The sequence below is a fragment of the Mustela putorius genome, unplaced genomic scaffold, assembly GCF_011764305.1.
Source record: "Mustela putorius furo isolate JIRA1106 unplaced genomic scaffold, ASM1176430v1.1 tig00000430_pilon_pilon_pilon, whole genome shotgun sequence".
Taxonomy (NCBI): Eukaryota; Metazoa; Chordata; class Mammalia; order Carnivora; family Mustelidae; genus Mustela; species Mustela putorius.
Genome location: NW_025421377.1, coordinates 20,313,504 through 20,330,402, shown reverse-complemented (window position 1 = coordinate 20,330,402; position 16,899 = coordinate 20,313,504). Strand labels below are relative to the sequence as shown.

Genomic DNA, 16,899 nt, shown 5'->3' with positions numbered 1-16,899 from the left:
TTTGTTCCATACTGGGGGGGCTGATTCAAGTATAGGGAGGAAAGTAATTAAACTTATCCATGTCTTTCCTTGGTGAGAGTTCTACTAGAGTTGTGTCAGTCCCTTCCACTCCCTCCCACTCTGAGTGAACTGCAACTGTCTGAGTGATAAACTTAAATAAGATTAAATTCTACTTTTTAGATACATGGAGCAAGAGAATCACCTTTGTGTTTATTTCACGTCATTTCTCAGTTTTAGATATACCCAAATCAAGCATTACATGCCCAAATCACCAATTCTGTATATAAGCCACCTGAGGCCAGGCCGTATGATTTATAATTCCTTGTTTCTACTTCCTGTCTTAGATGTGCTTATAGAAAATTAAAGTTTATGTGAGGGAGTGGATAATTTGTTTGTTTTGAAGAAATCAGAAATTCTCCGTACATTGCTGAATATCCACTCCATGACTGACCTGCTCCCTACTCCAGAGTAGGTCCTCTGTCTGCAGCAGGATCTAAGTGTCTTTGGGGAATGTCATTTCTGCAAGGGTCTGCCGTTCTATCCCCAAAGAAGAGAAAGGGTCAGTTTCAAAATATGTTTAATATGTCTATCTTCCAGGTCCAAAGTGGCATAATGTTACATTTCAAAGGTAAATTTATCCTTTTAATTATTTTTTTCAGAAGTCGTTCATCTCTAGGAAGAGTATGTTTTCTGAACTTTCAAGAACGTTAGGTAAACTAAGAGTTTCTTCTCATACTCTCTAGTGTGTCTCCGTCTTTTCCATGATATGATCAGTGAGGAAGATTCTCATGTATCACCACATGTGAGGAGGCTTAGTTGAAGAAACTTGAAACAGCTTACTGAATTCCTGGAATAAAATATAACATTTTTTAAAAGCAGGTAAAAGTATATTGGATTTAAACATTTTTACTTGAGTCCAAATTTCTTTCCTAAGAGCAAGAATATCAACATCTAATCATTCTTTTGTTATTTCCAAGGACATTTGATTCTAGACATCCCTGCATGTTAAATGATTATCTCTGCTTTTTGGTGCTTAAGGAGCTTAGTTTTGTAACATTTCTTAAGTCCCATCTCAAGAGAATGGCACATGTGTTCCCCTACTGTGCTAACTCCCATCTACGACCAGTGGCTGCTTGCAACACTGTGTTAAGAAGGTTTAGGCTCATCCATGATCAGTGACTGGACAAGAATATAATGATTGATTAACTGTATCTGCTGTGGGTTTGCATATGTTTGGGAGTCAGAAGAAGATGAGGAAAGAAGAGAACAGTCCTTTTTCAAAGACGTCTCGATCCAACCTAAGACAGAAAATATGTTATGCCAGCAATTGTCTCCTTTCTGGGTTGGTACAGTAGGATTGGTGGCCCAGTAAAAAAATATTCCCTCACATCGCAGGAATCAATTGTTGAGTGTTAAGTAAAGGAAATCCTTGATTTTATTAGGATCTGTATTGGGCAAAGCAAGACAAAGAACTGTTTCCACGCTGTGGGTGACCTTCCTGAGGTATTTTCCTGGCTCAAAGAATTTACCATTTGGAGACCCAGTGGTGGTTTCCTGGGTGGTGTGCATGCCCTTTTGGATGCCTGCAGGAGCGGTCACTCCAAAGTCATCGTCTATGTCGCTGGGAGTTGTGGAAAAGCCCTCTGCAGTTCCCTGGATGGCAGGGTTCACTCCGGCTTGCCCTGCAGGAAGGATTCCATTCTGGGCATCTGGATTAGCTGGACTGGTAGGCAGGATGGATCCTGGGAACAGTGGCTGAAAAAGGAGTCCTGTGAAGATTTTTGGGGCCACCGGCTGGAAGGAGGAAAAGAAAAGGCAAACAAAGTAAAAAACACACGTTTTAATGCTGGTCAACTAGCCTTTTCTTTTTTGAGGGCAGCAAGTTGGGACAGGAATGGTACGATGGAAAGGATAGTCTGAGGAAAAATAATAAAGATTGGGCATTTTTCAGAAGAAATGCCTCTCTCTCCTGAGCAAGCCTGATGCTGGTTTCATGACTACAATTCGATGCTGTATTTTATTTCTCTCAGAAAGGGTAAGTCACAATCATGGGAGAAGGAATAATGAGACCCCGATGTGGGGCTCGATCCCAGGACCCTGAGATCATGACCTGAGCTGAAGGCAGAGGCTTAAACCCACTGAGCCACCCAGGGGCCCCAGATATCTGCATTTTTTTTTATCAGTACCCTGAGTTGTCTCGATTTGGTGGTCCAAGATTAAAATTTGAGAAACACTGTCTTGGATTACCAGGTACTATAGCCAGAATTAGACTTATGCCAGAGAGAGACAAGTTGGAATATAGATGTTTTCAAGCAGGGGGTCAGGGCATTTATAGATTTGAAATAAAGAAGGTGGTAATGCCCATCATTAAAAAATAAGACACAAAAAATAAACTATAAATTACTGGGTGTATTCTATGTGGTAAGGGTAAATACTATTTCATGAAGTGTGTGTGTGTGTGTGTGTATGTGTTAGCTGCATGAAAAATAACTGTTACTATGGGTTTTACTTAAAAAAAAATTCGATGGTTATTAAGGAGGGCACGTATTGCATGGAGCTCTGGGTGTGGTGCATAAACAATGAATCTTGGAAAACTGAAAAAATAAAATAAAATTAAAAAAAAAGTTTGAGAACCACTGGTACAGCAGATAGAAAAATGACTTTTGATCTGAATCTACTATTTCTTGACCTTGGGACCTAAGTAGCTTAAGTTCTCTGAGCCTCAGTTCTATTATTTATAAATTTGGGTTAAAAATCTGTGGTTTGTGGGGTGTCTGGCAGATTCAGATTGTAGAGCATGCAACTCTTCATCTTGAAGTCATGAGTTCAAGCCCCACATTGGGCATAGTTTACTTAAAAAAAAAAAAATCTGTAGTTTGTAATTTGGTGAGGATTAAAGGCAATGTATATAAAAGATCTACCAAGGTGCCTGTTACACAAAATTGGCTAAATAAGTGGTAGATGTGGGCATTCATGTACCATTGTTGCAAAACAATCCCATTGCTTGATTTTATTTGTGAACAATCTAGCAAATCTCTACCTTTTTCACAATAGAAAGATTTAAAAACAAATCTGTCTTCCCAGATATTGCCTTGACTCTTAACTTCATTGTCATGTTTAGCTACCACAGTAATTCAAGTCATTTTTTTTTCCTAAAAATGACTTATGGGACAATGTATAGAAGTATCTGATAATGGTAAGATGAGTCTTATTTAGTTCAGCCCTCTAGTTATTCATGTGTGCAGGAAAAGCTCATCCATCACTATAGGATGCTCGCAAAAGAACATATTTTCCTATAAAAATAAAAAAAATTAAGCCAAGAAAATTAATCTTTCCTGCAATAAATACCAATGTATATTATTCTACATTGTATGCTTTTTAATAACTTATAATCCTAGATTTTAATCATGAACAGTTAAAAATATGCATTGAATTTCTGGATAGAACTGAATTTAATATCAATATATAGGAAAAAGGGCTAAGTCAAATTAATGGAAAAGTAGCTGTAGAAGGAGAGTGAAATCCTCAGCTAGACAAAGGTATCTTAATGCAAAGATCTATAAAAAAGGTTCAGTTTATAGTAGGCATCAGGTTTAGGGGTTGTGCCCAAAAGAAATTGTGCGGGAACAGAAAGCAAGACTGTGATTTCAGTGAGAAGAATTTGAAATGCCAGTAATTAATTTTTTTTTTTTACCAATTCTTCTGAGCTTATGATAGCACCCTAAAAGGAAAAAATACACAAGTTATTAGACAAATTTTAATATTTTTGAAGCAAGATATGTATAACATAATTTAAAAACTTAAAATACTTGTAAAATTTGTAAAGGGACATTTTCAATTTTTTGACAATTTTTTAATTGCCTTATGACTGTTTCTCATAATTCAGGTCAGCATATGATATTGGACTGCTAATACCTAATATCTGAGTGATGTGAAATCTTCTGTCTTTAAAAGTTATACACTTTTCTATTGTTAAGTAATACATACACATTGGAGGGAACTTGGAAAATACAGAAAGCAACAAAGAAAAAGTACCATCCCATCTTACAGAGTTTGATGGATTTTCCTCCGGATGTTTGTCACACTTTTTTTTTTTTTTTACATAATGGAAGCTATTTATACAACTTATATAGGTCATATAATTTGGGTCTTAGTTTTTCTTTTAATAATATACCCACAATCATTTAACGGTAGCAATTACAAATTCAAGTACTATTTGAATGTTCTCAAAATATTTGCTTTTACTTTTGCACAACCTGCTCAATCATTTTCCTTTTGTTTAAATTTAAGTGGCACTGGATTTTTTTTCTCTACTACAGATATTATGTTGAGAGATGTATTCGTATATAGACCTTTGCTGTATTTCAGATTATTTCACCGAGATGTGTTCCCAGCTGTGAAATTAAGAATTGATATGAACTTTATATCTGACTCTGCTTTCAGAAGTAAAAGCTACCATCCGATGCAGGTCATATATGATCTTGACCCTTGGCAATTTTGTCAATGATCTCAAGTATTACCTTTCATAAAAGCAAATAGAGAGAGAGGAAAATGTTTGTATCATTTTTAGGGAAAAGATACATAGTTAATAAATAGATTTGAGGTTAAAAAAGAAATCCCCCAAATCATCAATCATTAGATCAGTCCCATTAACTTATTTTTTTATTATCTGTATGCTTTGAAGGACTGACTGGTTTACCCGTGACATTTACTAACTGTGATTGTAACTGAATAACTCTATCTCCACCTACTCACCTTCAAAGTAGAAATAAAAATATTATCTTCAAAAGTTGTTTTGAATACAGAGATAATATGTAACAAATAATAAAATACCTAGAATAGTGCCTGGTGCTTAGTAAATGTTCAGTAAGGGCTAGCTCATTATTATGAGTTCACACAATGCAAAGTAAATAGAAAACTTGGCAATTATCTGGTAAATTGAGGGAGGATGACATATTTCACACTAAGATGATTTAAAATAAAAATCACATCACAAAATAATCTTACATGGGCTCCAAGGTGTGCTACAATAACTGGTAACATCTGAAAAAGAGTGAAAAATTCAATTAAAATATATCCAAAGGTAAGTTCTAGCAGACGACACAGATACTGAGGTTTTCTTAAAAGTATGCGATATTCATTGAAGAAGTATTTGTCACCAATGTATCAGCTATAGTCATAGATAGAAACCCACAGAGTTGCTTGGGAATTGGAACTCAACCAATTTGTAAAAAGGAGGTTTAGACCCAGAGAGATTTAGAAACTAGTACAAGGAAACACATTCAGGAGGTAGAAGTTACGGAATAGGATGGGCAAAAAATAATTTTGGTCTCAAGCTACCTCCAAACTGAAATTCATTACAAGTAATAATGACAGTAGAAGACATGTTAAAAATGGATTTTTAAAATACAAAGATTTATCGAAGCATATATCTTTAGTTTCATAATGATTACTTGGATATTTTGCTGCTAAAATAGAGAACTGGTGGAAAATTATGGATGATAGTCTATCATCTTGATACTGGCAGAGTTCTTAGAACTAAATGAGAAATAGTTTACTGGTCACTGAGAACCACTTAAATGTTACGAAGTTTTAGTTGAAAAGGCTTGGGTGAGGTGTTGGCATGCTGTAGTACTCGAAGAACTAACTTAGAGTTTGTCCAAGTGAACTCGTGTTTTAAAGTTTATTTTTATTTCAATAGAAATTCTCCTAGTGCCATGAAAGTCATCTAAATGGGAATTCTAACACTAACCAATGCAAAAGATGTGAAAGTCTTAAGAAACAGACTCTTAGTTTTGTTATTTCCCAGGACAGTTTGTTCAGTAATACCCAGAATGCCAAAAGTACATACATTTAAGTATATACATTTAAGAACAAAGCAGTCCATCAGATCTTTGGCTACTGACAATAAAAAAAGCCAACCAGTCTTCAGAATGGTGACTGGAAAGTCGGTTGAAGGGAAGGGGCACAGAGGATTTGGAAAAAACCATAATTGAGATTTGTTCTTTAAAGCCCATTTCAAAGGAACAAAAAGATACAAATAGGAAACCACAAATGTATCAATAAAAAGTGGGATAAAAGATAATTTAGTTGCTCACCGATACAACAATAAGGAGAAAAATTTTTTATTAGTTTTTGGTAGAGATATCGTTTAAAGTAAAAATAGCTAACGCTGAGTGTTTACTGTGTGGTACGTACTGTTTTAAGTGTTTTATGTTTATTTGCTCATTTAATCCTTGGAACAACCCTAGAGGTAGATTCTACCTCTAGGGAAACAAGGAAACACATTCAGGAGGAAATGAGCCACGGAGTGGTGAGTCACTTGACCACACACAGTAACTAGAGAGCTGGGATTTGACCAGAGTTTTGTCGTTCTAGAGTTTACCCTTAACCACATTGGCCTTGCTTTGATAAGTGAGAGCTGTGGACGGGTGCCCAGGTTTCTGACAAGGATGTAGGCCACTCTGCATAGGGAGACACAGGATTGGAGGGCTGGGACTGCACAGGAGGCCGAGGAGGTGCTGGCATATGCTGGAGAGACTGAAGAATCCCTACTGAGAATGGGGACTGATTGACGTTAGTGCACACTAATACCAGACTCTCTCTGCTCTACCTCAGTGACATCTGCAGTGCCTACTAATGCCTTGGACTCCAGTGGATATTCTTTTCTTTTTTTTTTTTTTTTAAGATTTTTATCTATTTATTTGAGGGTGAAGGAGAGTGAGAGAGAGGGAGTATGAGTGGGGTGAGATGTTGAGGGAGAAGCAGACTCCTCAATGAGCAGGGAGCTTGAAGTGGGGAACCCAGGACTCTGGGATCATGACCTGAGCCACAGACAGATGCTTAACCCACTGAGCCACCCAGGCGCCCCGCCAGTGGGTAGTCTTCGGTGAATATGAAATGTACTAAACTGGGCTTCAAGGTTAGAGCAGGGCAACAACTGAAGCTGAACCTGGGGAGGTAGCATGTGGATTATTCAGGATCATGTGTTAAAGAGTCGCATTTTATTTGCCTGTATCTCTAGTCTTTTTCAGAGGATTACTTTTATTATTAAGATCTAAATAAGCAACAAATACTTAGAGTAAAGGCTCTAATATATCTCTTAAGAAATAAGCACTGGTTGATAGACAAGTAAGTATACATCTCAATATTTTTTTAAAAATGTAAAAATTAGTTACATCACAGGATTTCCCAACTATGAAATAAATGAAGCAGTGGAGAGTTTCTTGTGTTGTTATTTTGGACAAATGAAAGCGCAGAGAAAAGCATTAGTTACGTATGATATAGGATTTAAATTGAGCAGCTTCAAATTGTTTGTCAATTAAACTCAGCTTTGATTATAATTACTAATTAATGCAAGCTTACTCTTATGAAGACCTGGAGGTTTCCTTTGTGGTAGGATGATGGTAAGAATGTATTCATTCATTGCTGTATTCATGTTTCATAATTTTGAAATGTGTTTTTAAAATCTTATAATTTTGTATGTCTTTGGACCCACAAATACTGTTTCTAAGAACTGGTCCTAAGGAAATAATCATTGATATGCTCAAAGACTTATTTGAAGGATGTTCACTGTAATATTATTTACAGAAGCAAAAATTTTGATGAAAAAACCCCAATTTTTGCAACATGGTGGAATACTAAGCAATCAATAAAAACAATTTTGTAAGTGAATATTTCAAAGTACAAAGACCATTCAAAATACATTAAGTGAAAAAATTAGATTATAGGACATTAGACATAGTAAGATCATATTTCGTTTAAAAAATATACTTACATGTGTAGCAAAAGGACTGTAAGGACATACCCTAGAATGCTGACCATGTTTAGTGCTGGCTGGTAGGGTTATGGGTGAATTTTATTTTTCTTTTTGCTTTTCTACATTTTCTTAATTTTCTATAATTAACACACAGTACACGTAATACAGAAATAGCTTCTAAAAAAATTAGATCATTTTGTGGGAATGATAGGGGCTGAGTTCATGCATTAGAATAAGTGATCTACAAACAACTTAGTCTAGTTCTAAAGAGATCATTGTGTTTTTCTCCGAGCCATTAAGCTATTTAGAGAAGCTTCAATGCTGAAACTTGGGCTTTGTCTGTAGTTAAGAGGCAACACTTATGATAGGAGTGATGCTATATGCATTTCATTAAAATCCTAAAGGGAGAGGGTTTTTCAGGGTTTTTCTGGAAAGCAAGTGATGATGGGAGGGGAGAAGGAACTAGAGACTTGCTGGGGAACTGAGAGGAGGCACGAATCCAGAGCATAGAAAAGGAGATTAGGTTTGCTGGAAATAAACTTTATCCATCTCTCAATTGTTTCTTTGGGATGATTCTGGCCACCCAGAAAGTCTTTTATAGAAAACAGCAAGGTAGAAAAGATTCCTGCTGCCTCTCGATTTCCCTCCTTATATTCTTTACCTTTTAATTTTCCCCAGCACCTCACATTTTCCCGTTACCTGTTACAAACGTATTTTAGGGAAGTTATGAGGTGGCACGCTGTTTTCTCCGTGAATTTTCATCAAGGACTAAATTACGAAAGATGTTCTATGTTCAGCTGAACATTCCTCTGTAAATTTCTGGGCAAAACCTTTTTCTAAGATTTATTTATTTATTTGAGAGAGAGAGAGAGAAGGGGGAGTGGCAGAGGGAAAGGGAGAGAGAGATCCCCCAGCAGACTCCCCTCTGAGCATGGAGTCAGATGCAGGGGTCCATCCCAGAACCCCCAAAACATGACCTGAGCAGAAAACAAGAGTCTGATGCTCAACCCACGGAGCCATTTGGGTGCCCCTCTGTGTAAGAAATTTTAAGAACCTTAAAAAAATTTCTTTCCTTCCCTTTTAGGCTTCTACTTGATAGAAAATGCTCCCCAGTGTTGAACTGAACTCCCGTCTTGAACTTACTTGGGATTGCAGCTGCTGTTGTGTGTTCAGTACCCCCAGGCTCAGGGGGAGGGTCTGGGGACCAGGTGGCATCCCTGCAGCAGGATTTAGCTGTCGGGCAAAGAACAAGATCGTCATTGTGTTGTTCCATGTTGAACATTCGAGAAACTAAAATGTATTTATTAAACATAAAATATGCTTAAAGGGAGGATTTGCTATGCAAGTATTTACATTTACTATGCACACCCCAAAATAGTACGTGATATACTATTGCACTAGGAATTAGGTGCGGAGATGAAGTTCGGGGACTTATTTAGTCTACTAGTATGACCATAAGGTCCAGGACTAACATTTCCCATATGAACCCATTCTCTTGAGGATTACTTGGATGATTTTATTTTCATTTTCCACTTTTGGCTACAATAACTATGGTTCCGGAGATTTTTCTGATAGCTTTCTTATAAAGAAATTAATTTCTTCATAGGCCTCCCCATAAAAATGGTGAGGGTCACATTGAAATATCTAGTCTAAATACAGTCTAGTATCATGCATAAATCTCACCACCTTAGCCAGGAAAGGTATTTATTATGTTTCTTTTCCCAAATAGAGTAAATTATACAGATAGTCCACGAGAAGAATGAAGATCTTTCTTACCCCTTCGAGTTTGCTCTTGATGGGGTGATGATAGTGGTCATAGGTTTTGTGTGGGTGTGTGGACATTTTAGGGACAGTGAGGAAAATATGTTGGAAGAATGTGCAGAGGAGCCAGAAGAAGAGGTAAGAAGAACTAAAGCAGTTAAAGACATGAGAATTCGATTCATTTCCTTAGAAGCACTTCTGCTAAGAAAAACTTTTTTTTTTTTAAAGATTTTATTTATTTTATTTGACAGACAGAGATCACAAGGAGGCAGAGAGACAGGCAGCTAGCGAGAGGAGGAAGCAGGCTCCCTGCTGAGCAGAGAGCCCCATGCGGGGCTGGATCCCAGGACCCTGGGATCATGACCTGAGCTGAAGGCAGAGGCTTTAACCCACTAAGCCACACAGGCGCCCCTAAGAAAAACTTTTTATGATGTACTGAATAGCACCTCATGCTCTGACTTTTCTGTGTTCTCTTTCAACTTATCTACAATACTAGTGTGTGTGTGTGCATGTGTGTGTGTGTATTTGCGGATACACTCAAATTAGGTATTGTATTTAACAGTGGATATTAAAATGATATAAAAGAGTACTTACCAGCTGCAGATCTGACCCCAGTGTGAACAACTGCGTCAGTGGTATCAGACTTAAAGAGGGGAGTACCTGTAGGGGCGTTGAAATTGATGTGAGACCAGAGCTTGTCTGTTTCCACCATGCTGTCAGATATCCTCGTGTCTATACTCCCAATACAGGTGGATTTAGGATGAAGGTAAATGGAAGTAAATTTGGGGCCTCTCACCAGCTTTGCCTCCCCTTCTGTGGCCCCCAGTGTCACCCTAGCAATGTGTTGAGTTTAAAAATGTGTAATTGGTTCTTATTTCTTATCTCAGAGTAATTATTCACAATGAAATACCGCCTCACACCTGTCAGAAGAGCTAAAAATAACAAGTTAGAAACAAGAGATATTGGTGAAGATGTGGAGAAATGGGAATTTTTCTTACACTGTTGGTGGGAATGCAAATGGTACAGCCACCCTGGAAAACAGCACGGAGGTTCCTCAAAAAGTTGAAAATAGAGCTACCCTATGACCCAGCAATTGCACTACTGGGTATTTACCCTAAAGATATAAACATAGTCATTCGATGGGGCACGTGCATCTGAATGTTTATAGTAACAATGTCCACAATAGCCAAAGTATGGAAAGAGATGTCCATCAACAGAAAAATGGATAAGGAAGATGTGGCGCATATATATATATTTATATTTATATGTATATATATATATATGATATATATATGAATACTACATATATATACTACTAAATTTAGTATATATAGATACTAAATACTACATATATATATATATCATATATATGAATACTACTCAGCCATCAAAAATTGAAATCTTACCATTTGTAACAATATGTATGGAACTAGAGAGTATTATGTTAAATGAAATGAGAGAAAGACAGAGACCATATAGCTTCACTCCTATGTGTAATTTAAAAAACAAAACAGATGAACACAGGGAAAGGGAGGGGAAAATAAAATAAGATGAAATCAAAGAGGGTTTAAGAAACAAGCTGAGGGTTGCTGGAGGGGCGGTGTGTGGGAGTGACAAGGGAGCAGGAGGCTGGCTGAAGACAAAGCAAAAGCTGGCGCCTCGCACCCCCTCTCCATCCGCTCCCCCTCAGTCATATGTGTAGCATCCCTCAGGCAGCCTGACTGTCATGAACAATAAGCAAATAGTTAACTTGCTGGGATCACAATCCTGCAAGACGGGAGTCTCCCTTGGCTTACAAATGTCCTAAATCTCACTAACAAAGACGATTGATAGCAAGATTATGACATCCCACCAAAAATTCTCCCAACTATCTTGATGTAAATGGCTGGCCTAAAGATGACATTGATCAAGCCACAAGGGCAAGGCCTCCGGTATCCTGGCACCCTGTAGGCCCTCTTTAGCATATGAAAACTCTGTTGAAACCTCCTTCCCTTCACCTTTCCCCAACCACAGGGTACAGAACCTGCCTTCTCTCACAACCCGGGGCAGCAGCTCTTCCTGCCCTCGGGTCCTGTCCCCGTGCTTTAATAAACCACCATTTTGCACCAAAGATGTCTCAAGAATTCTTTCTTGGTCATCAGCTCCGGACCTCAGCCCACCGAACCCCACCTAGGTTCTAGAACTTCATCAGGAGGACGGGGTCGTTGGGTGACGGCCATAAAGGACGGCACTTGGGGTGATGAGCAGCGGCTGTTGTATGCAACTGCTGAGTCACTAAACTCTACCTCTGAAACTAATAATGCATTAAATGGTAACCAACTGATTTAAAATAAAATGAAATAAAGATAAATTATATACTTTAGTACTTAACTTTACATATCTAATTCTGTCTTCCCTTTTTTTTTTTTTTAAGATTTTATTTATTTATTTGACAGAGAGAAATCACAAGTAGATGGAGAGGCCGGCAGAGAGAGAGAGGGAAGCAGGCTCTCTGCTGAGCAGAGAGCCCGATGAGGGACTCGATCCTAGGACCCTGAGATCATGACCTGAGCCAAACGCAGCAGCTTAACCCACTGAGCCACCTCAAATTGTATAAGCTTCAGTCAGGTTCCTTAAGGAATGGGATGGAGTCCTGTCTTGAGTGCTCCCTAATGTCCACAAACTAAAAGAGAGAACTTTAGACTTTGGGGTTGTACTATTTCATAAAGTCTAGATGTAGGTAAGGAGGGATCCTTTAGAGCAGAGCAGGTGTTGGAGTTGTAAGAAGGGGTAGCCAAGAGATAATACAGTTTTCCAAAGTTCTTACATAAACAAATTTTACAACCTTAGCTCATTGGTAACAATGGAATTTAAGAAAATTACAAGGAAATCCGGTTAGTTTTCTAGAGCTATCTTAATCCCTGCCAGCTCTGGCAGACAGACCACATACAATTATGTCCCAGTATTGCAAGGGCATTGATGACCAAGCTTTGTCATTAGGTGTCGCTCTTGCTTTTCAGGTTTTACTGTTGGTTGCTACACCAAATTCTTATTGAGACAAAAAGAAAAAGAATGAAGATGCTTCGCTTTTTCTGCTCAAAATTTTCAAAAAATGTGTTGGTTCTTTTTGGTGGTTGTTGTTCCCAGGAGAAAGTCTTTTTCTCTTGTTCAGCCATGAGACTGTGTGTAAATCTTGATTTTAAATTCACTATTCCTACCATGCTTCCTTTGTCGGTCTGCAAATGTTCCCCACGGTGTAGGACTCTCACCTGATTTGGCTGCTGCTGGTTTAGAAGTGTTGCCTGGTGTGGAGCCGGTTTTGTTGGAGGAAGTCCCAAAACAGGGTTAAGCTGCGTCTGTAATAACAAATATTAGATCAGGCAGTGATGGGTCTGAGGTTTTGTATCCATTTATTTCCAGATGTAACAAGATGTCCCAAATGCAGAAATGTCTGCCTTTAGGCTCTGTGTGTTTCTGAATTTAACTCCCTGGGATGTTTCGTGTATGGCAGGAGATGAATTGTAGAGTGGAAAAATGCCAGAGCAGAGGGTAGTGTGGGGAAGGATGTAGGGTGGCGTTGGGCACATGGACCTCAGATAGGAGTTCCTAGGCTTCTTTCTCTTTTCTGTAACTGCCTCCCTCCTTTTTCAGGACATGGAATACATCAACTGCACCTTAGCTCTGTAAACTTTTGCTTTTCCCCCATGCCTGAAGGTACACTGCCATAACTTACCTTCCTAGTTCTGCCTTGTGCCTGACAAGTCATTTCCGGTAATGGAAATTCAATCTCCTTCCTGGCCGGGGTATTTTCTTAGTGTATTAAGAATAACTGACCTCTAGGGGTGAAATTGTCCTTGACATCGATATTAGCTAACTAATCATCATTGATTCGTTTTTTATGCCTTCATAATTCAATAAATTCATTTACAAATAATAAAAAATACCTTGTCCATGTGTCCTGAGTTTTCATTTGATAAATATCACTACTACATCAGTGTTACACCCCAAATCTCCTCCTCCACTAACTTTCTGGCTGCTCTCACATCATTGGCTATTGGTAGTCTGCATTAACCTGCAAACCACTCCTTCGTCAACCCTGAATGGTGACTGGGCACCTGGAAAGTTTTATTTTTCTTGAGTTTTCACAAATTGTATCACAATTTAAATACACTAACGACACCTTATTTAGAGGAACCATTGAGTAAATTTTTTGAAGTGAGAAGTCATATTTTACAAAAGAATTACTAATTTGCTTTGTTTTAAAATCAATTTTTGCAGACAACGTCTTTAAAGGAGAACATAAGTGTATTTGGAGCGAAATAAGAAGGACAGTGGTTCTATCCTATTCCCATAAGATCACCTTGTTCCTCTTCATAGAACTAATCATAGTTATAATTTATAAATTAATGTTTCTTTAAAAAGTCTTTATTTGTATCTACAGTCCTTGCAAACACCGTAAGGGATCATGTCTTTTTCTTCCCTGGTCACTATTGTATTTTCAGCACGAGCACAGTATCTGGTACGTCGAGATTTCATTAAGTATTTGTTGATTGTATGGGTGACTATAGATGTGTCAAGGGAGTTCAACTAAGAATGGTCTCTTTTTGTTCTTCTATTTCATAGAAAATTCCTCCTAATTTTTTCTGTATGTCAAATATCATCTCAGGTGGCCAAAGGGAAGTCTGCTTAGAGATGCAAACCACCCACATCTATGTCTATAAAATATTGGAGGACAATTGGAGGACATATTCAAACACTATTCCTCCTTTCTTTCAAACACCTGTTACATGTGAACATTTTTCAGTGTTCTAAGGAAAAAAGTTGGCCACTTTGTAATATCCCCTCACTTTTGTACACTTTGATCAGTTTTTTAGGGTTTATCTAGTCACACAATTTGGTAACCTTTTTAGGCTTTATAAGTCTACATGTTTCATGCTTCCAATTAGGAAGCATGAAATGTAGTTTACCTCTTTAGTCATGAGAAAATAATTGGTTGCCAAGAAAATCTTCGTTTTGGAGAATGAAATAATTATCGGTTTTAAGTAGATACAATGTAAGACATTTTCTGGTTTCTACCCCACTGTTCTGCCAAAATAATTGAAATTCTATTACATTAGAGTGGGTGCTTTTTAAGAATCTAAGTATGTTGAAATGTGCACTGACACCTTGTTAATTTGTCATTTTTCGCGTTGGAAAATAGAAACAGAAAACTGAGGGGATGGGTCACAGGACAGAGCAGTATTGATGGAGTACTGGGAGAAAGCTAGGTCTACAAGCAGAGGGTGCTACCGAGGCTGCTTGGTAATAAAATAAACATATTGCACTTACCGGTAATGACTGAGTTGACCCTAGAAGATAAAGTAGCAGAATCATAGTCTTCATGTTTCAAAAGGATACCTATAATAACAAAATAGTATCACTCTTTCACTCTATTTTTTCCCCCTGTTCAGAGAAGACATTTTTTAAAAAACTCTATTTGAAATAGGAGCAATTAACGTTACCTTTCTCTCCACTTGGCAAAAGGTGTGATAATATTCAAAGTCCTGTTGATTGCTCCAGTGTCTGTGGTGGATAATTTTACCCTTGGATGAGTTGTAAGTTTGTAGGGGAATTTAAACTCAATTCCAGGAGGCTGGCAACTGAGAGGCCAATCAGGACTTGGCTTCTGTGAAATCATTTGGTTTCTTTCATTTCCCAACACTTCATTAGGTGAGTTATTAGCTGTAGACATCATATTACCCAATGTCTACTATTTGAATAGAGGGTATTTCAGGAAGACATACTTTGTGCAATTAAGAAAAGTGCAGACAAAAAAAAAAATTACAATCCTCTTTTACCTCCTCTTTCCCAAATGACTTCCCAGATGTACCTGTTTTGTCATGTTTCTATGAGCATACAAATCAGACATCAGAATGTTCAGCTTTGTGCATAGTTAAAAAAATTAGGCCTGTTATGTATTGCTTAGCAACTTTATTTATTTGACAAATAATGGATAACTGCATGTGTTAGTACATACAGCTTTATTTCATTTATTTAATGGTTTTATTATATTACATAACATTTCTTTTTGATGGACATTTCATCCATTTTCATTGTATTTTATAATGATAAAAATGGAACAATGGACATCGTTATAAAACTTGTCTCACAGATGTGGGGGTATTTCTGTAGGTTTTATTCCTAGAACTGCAGAATTCAAGGATATCTGTTTTAAGTTTCAATAGATAAGGCTGAATTGCCATCCAGAAATGTTGAATGTATGCTTTATTTTAAACAAAGAAAAAGATACTTAAACTTGAGCAAAACACAGATGCTCACTGAGGTCTGTTTCACAACAAAAGAATAACTAAGTGCTCACCATAGGTTTTCAGGGCCCCAGGCTGCACCAGGAGTTTTTGAGATTTGCTACTTCTTTAATGATGTTTTTAATGGACCTTGGTTGGGTCTATTCAACAACTTCTGAGTACAAATCAATGATGAATTTATGTCATGCCAGGATTTCATGTGGAAGGCCACCATAGCTTTGGCTTGTTTTAAGGTCCAGAAAGTCTATCAGTGGAAAATTGTCTGAGATAATGAGGCATTCCAAAAAGCTTTTCTGTAACTACTCCTTTCATGACACAATCAATTTTTGTTATTGTCAGGTGGGAATGGGAATACTGTCTAGGTGGGGAAGCAAAGTCTAGCAAGTTTGGTAAGTGACAGTGATAAGAGCACCTGCAGGTATGAAGGAGAGCATGGTTAATTTTGGTGGGGGCAGAAAAACAGAACAAGTTTCACAAGGAGGTGGCCCTCAGCTGGGTTTTGAAGGATAAGAAAAAATTCGTTAAGAAGGCAAACAGAGCATCGAGGCAGACCAAGCGTCCAGGTATGGAGGGATGATGCTCTTGGTTCCTCTCACTAGAACAAAATGGAGTAAGGGTCAAAGTAGGGGATGGGGGTGGAGAGATACCTAATTTTAACCTTCTGTAACATTTTGTTAGTTTCTGTTACTCATGGTGGCACTTAATTAGACATTATTTTATAGGGCTCCTTCATTATTGCTCAATTGTATATTTCTCTTGAATTGGAGGGAGAGTCCTTAAGGCCTTGTCTTATATTTGTTTAGCGTCCTTTATGTTAAGGGCATTGCAAAGCACTAGATGGTCACCACATGTCAATGAATATATGGTAGAGGTATATGCTATTGGGAGTTGGAACAAGGTTGAGGTGAAAGAAAACTTCAGAGAAGAGATGGGGCTCTAGGGGCACCTGGGTGGCTCAGTGGGTTGAAGCCTCTGGCTTCGGCTTGGGTCATGATCCCAGGGCCCTTGAATCAAGCCCTGCATCGGGCTCTCTTCTCAGCGGGGAGCCTGCTTCCCTCTCCCTACCTGCCTGCCTCTCTGCCTACTTGTGATCTC

At 38.0% G+C, this 16,899-nt stretch overlaps 1 protein-coding gene across 1 annotated transcript; it reads right to left on the bottom strand.

The window, feature by feature from the left end:
* Positions 1 to 560: 560 nt before the first annotated feature.
* On the bottom strand, positions 561 to 15,111 carry AMTN (amelotin). The gene is made up of 9 exons (XM_004766321.3): positions 15,001 to 15,111; positions 14,828 to 14,896; positions 12,769 to 12,855; positions 10,115 to 10,180; positions 8,903 to 8,992; positions 5,008 to 5,043; positions 3,695 to 3,721; positions 1,530 to 1,794; positions 561 to 847 (listed from the first exon to the last, which is right to left on the bottom strand). Exons 2-9 carry the CDS (start codon positions 14,879 to 14,881, stop codon positions 837 to 839), a joined length of 636 nt encoding a protein of 211 aa, XP_004766378.1. The 5' UTR covers positions 14,882 to 14,896; positions 15,001 to 15,111; the 3' UTR covers positions 561 to 836.
* Positions 15,112 to 16,899: the final 1,788 nt, after the last annotated feature.

Excerpts from the sequence above, each read along its gene's own strand:
- AMTN (XM_004766321.3), bottom strand. The coding sequence starts at position 14,881 with ATGAAGACTATGATTCTGCTACTTTATCTTCTAGGGTCAACTCAGTCA. Across the intron at positions 5,044-8,902 it reads AACAGCAGCTGCAATCCCAA|ATGTTACCAGTTATTGTAGC; the intron begins GTAAGTTCAAGA and ends ACTCTTTTTCAG. Across the intron at positions 3,722-5,007 it reads TAGCACACCTTGGAGCCCAT|GGTGCTATCATAAGCTCAGA; the intron begins GTAAGATTATTT and ends TTTTCCTTTTAG.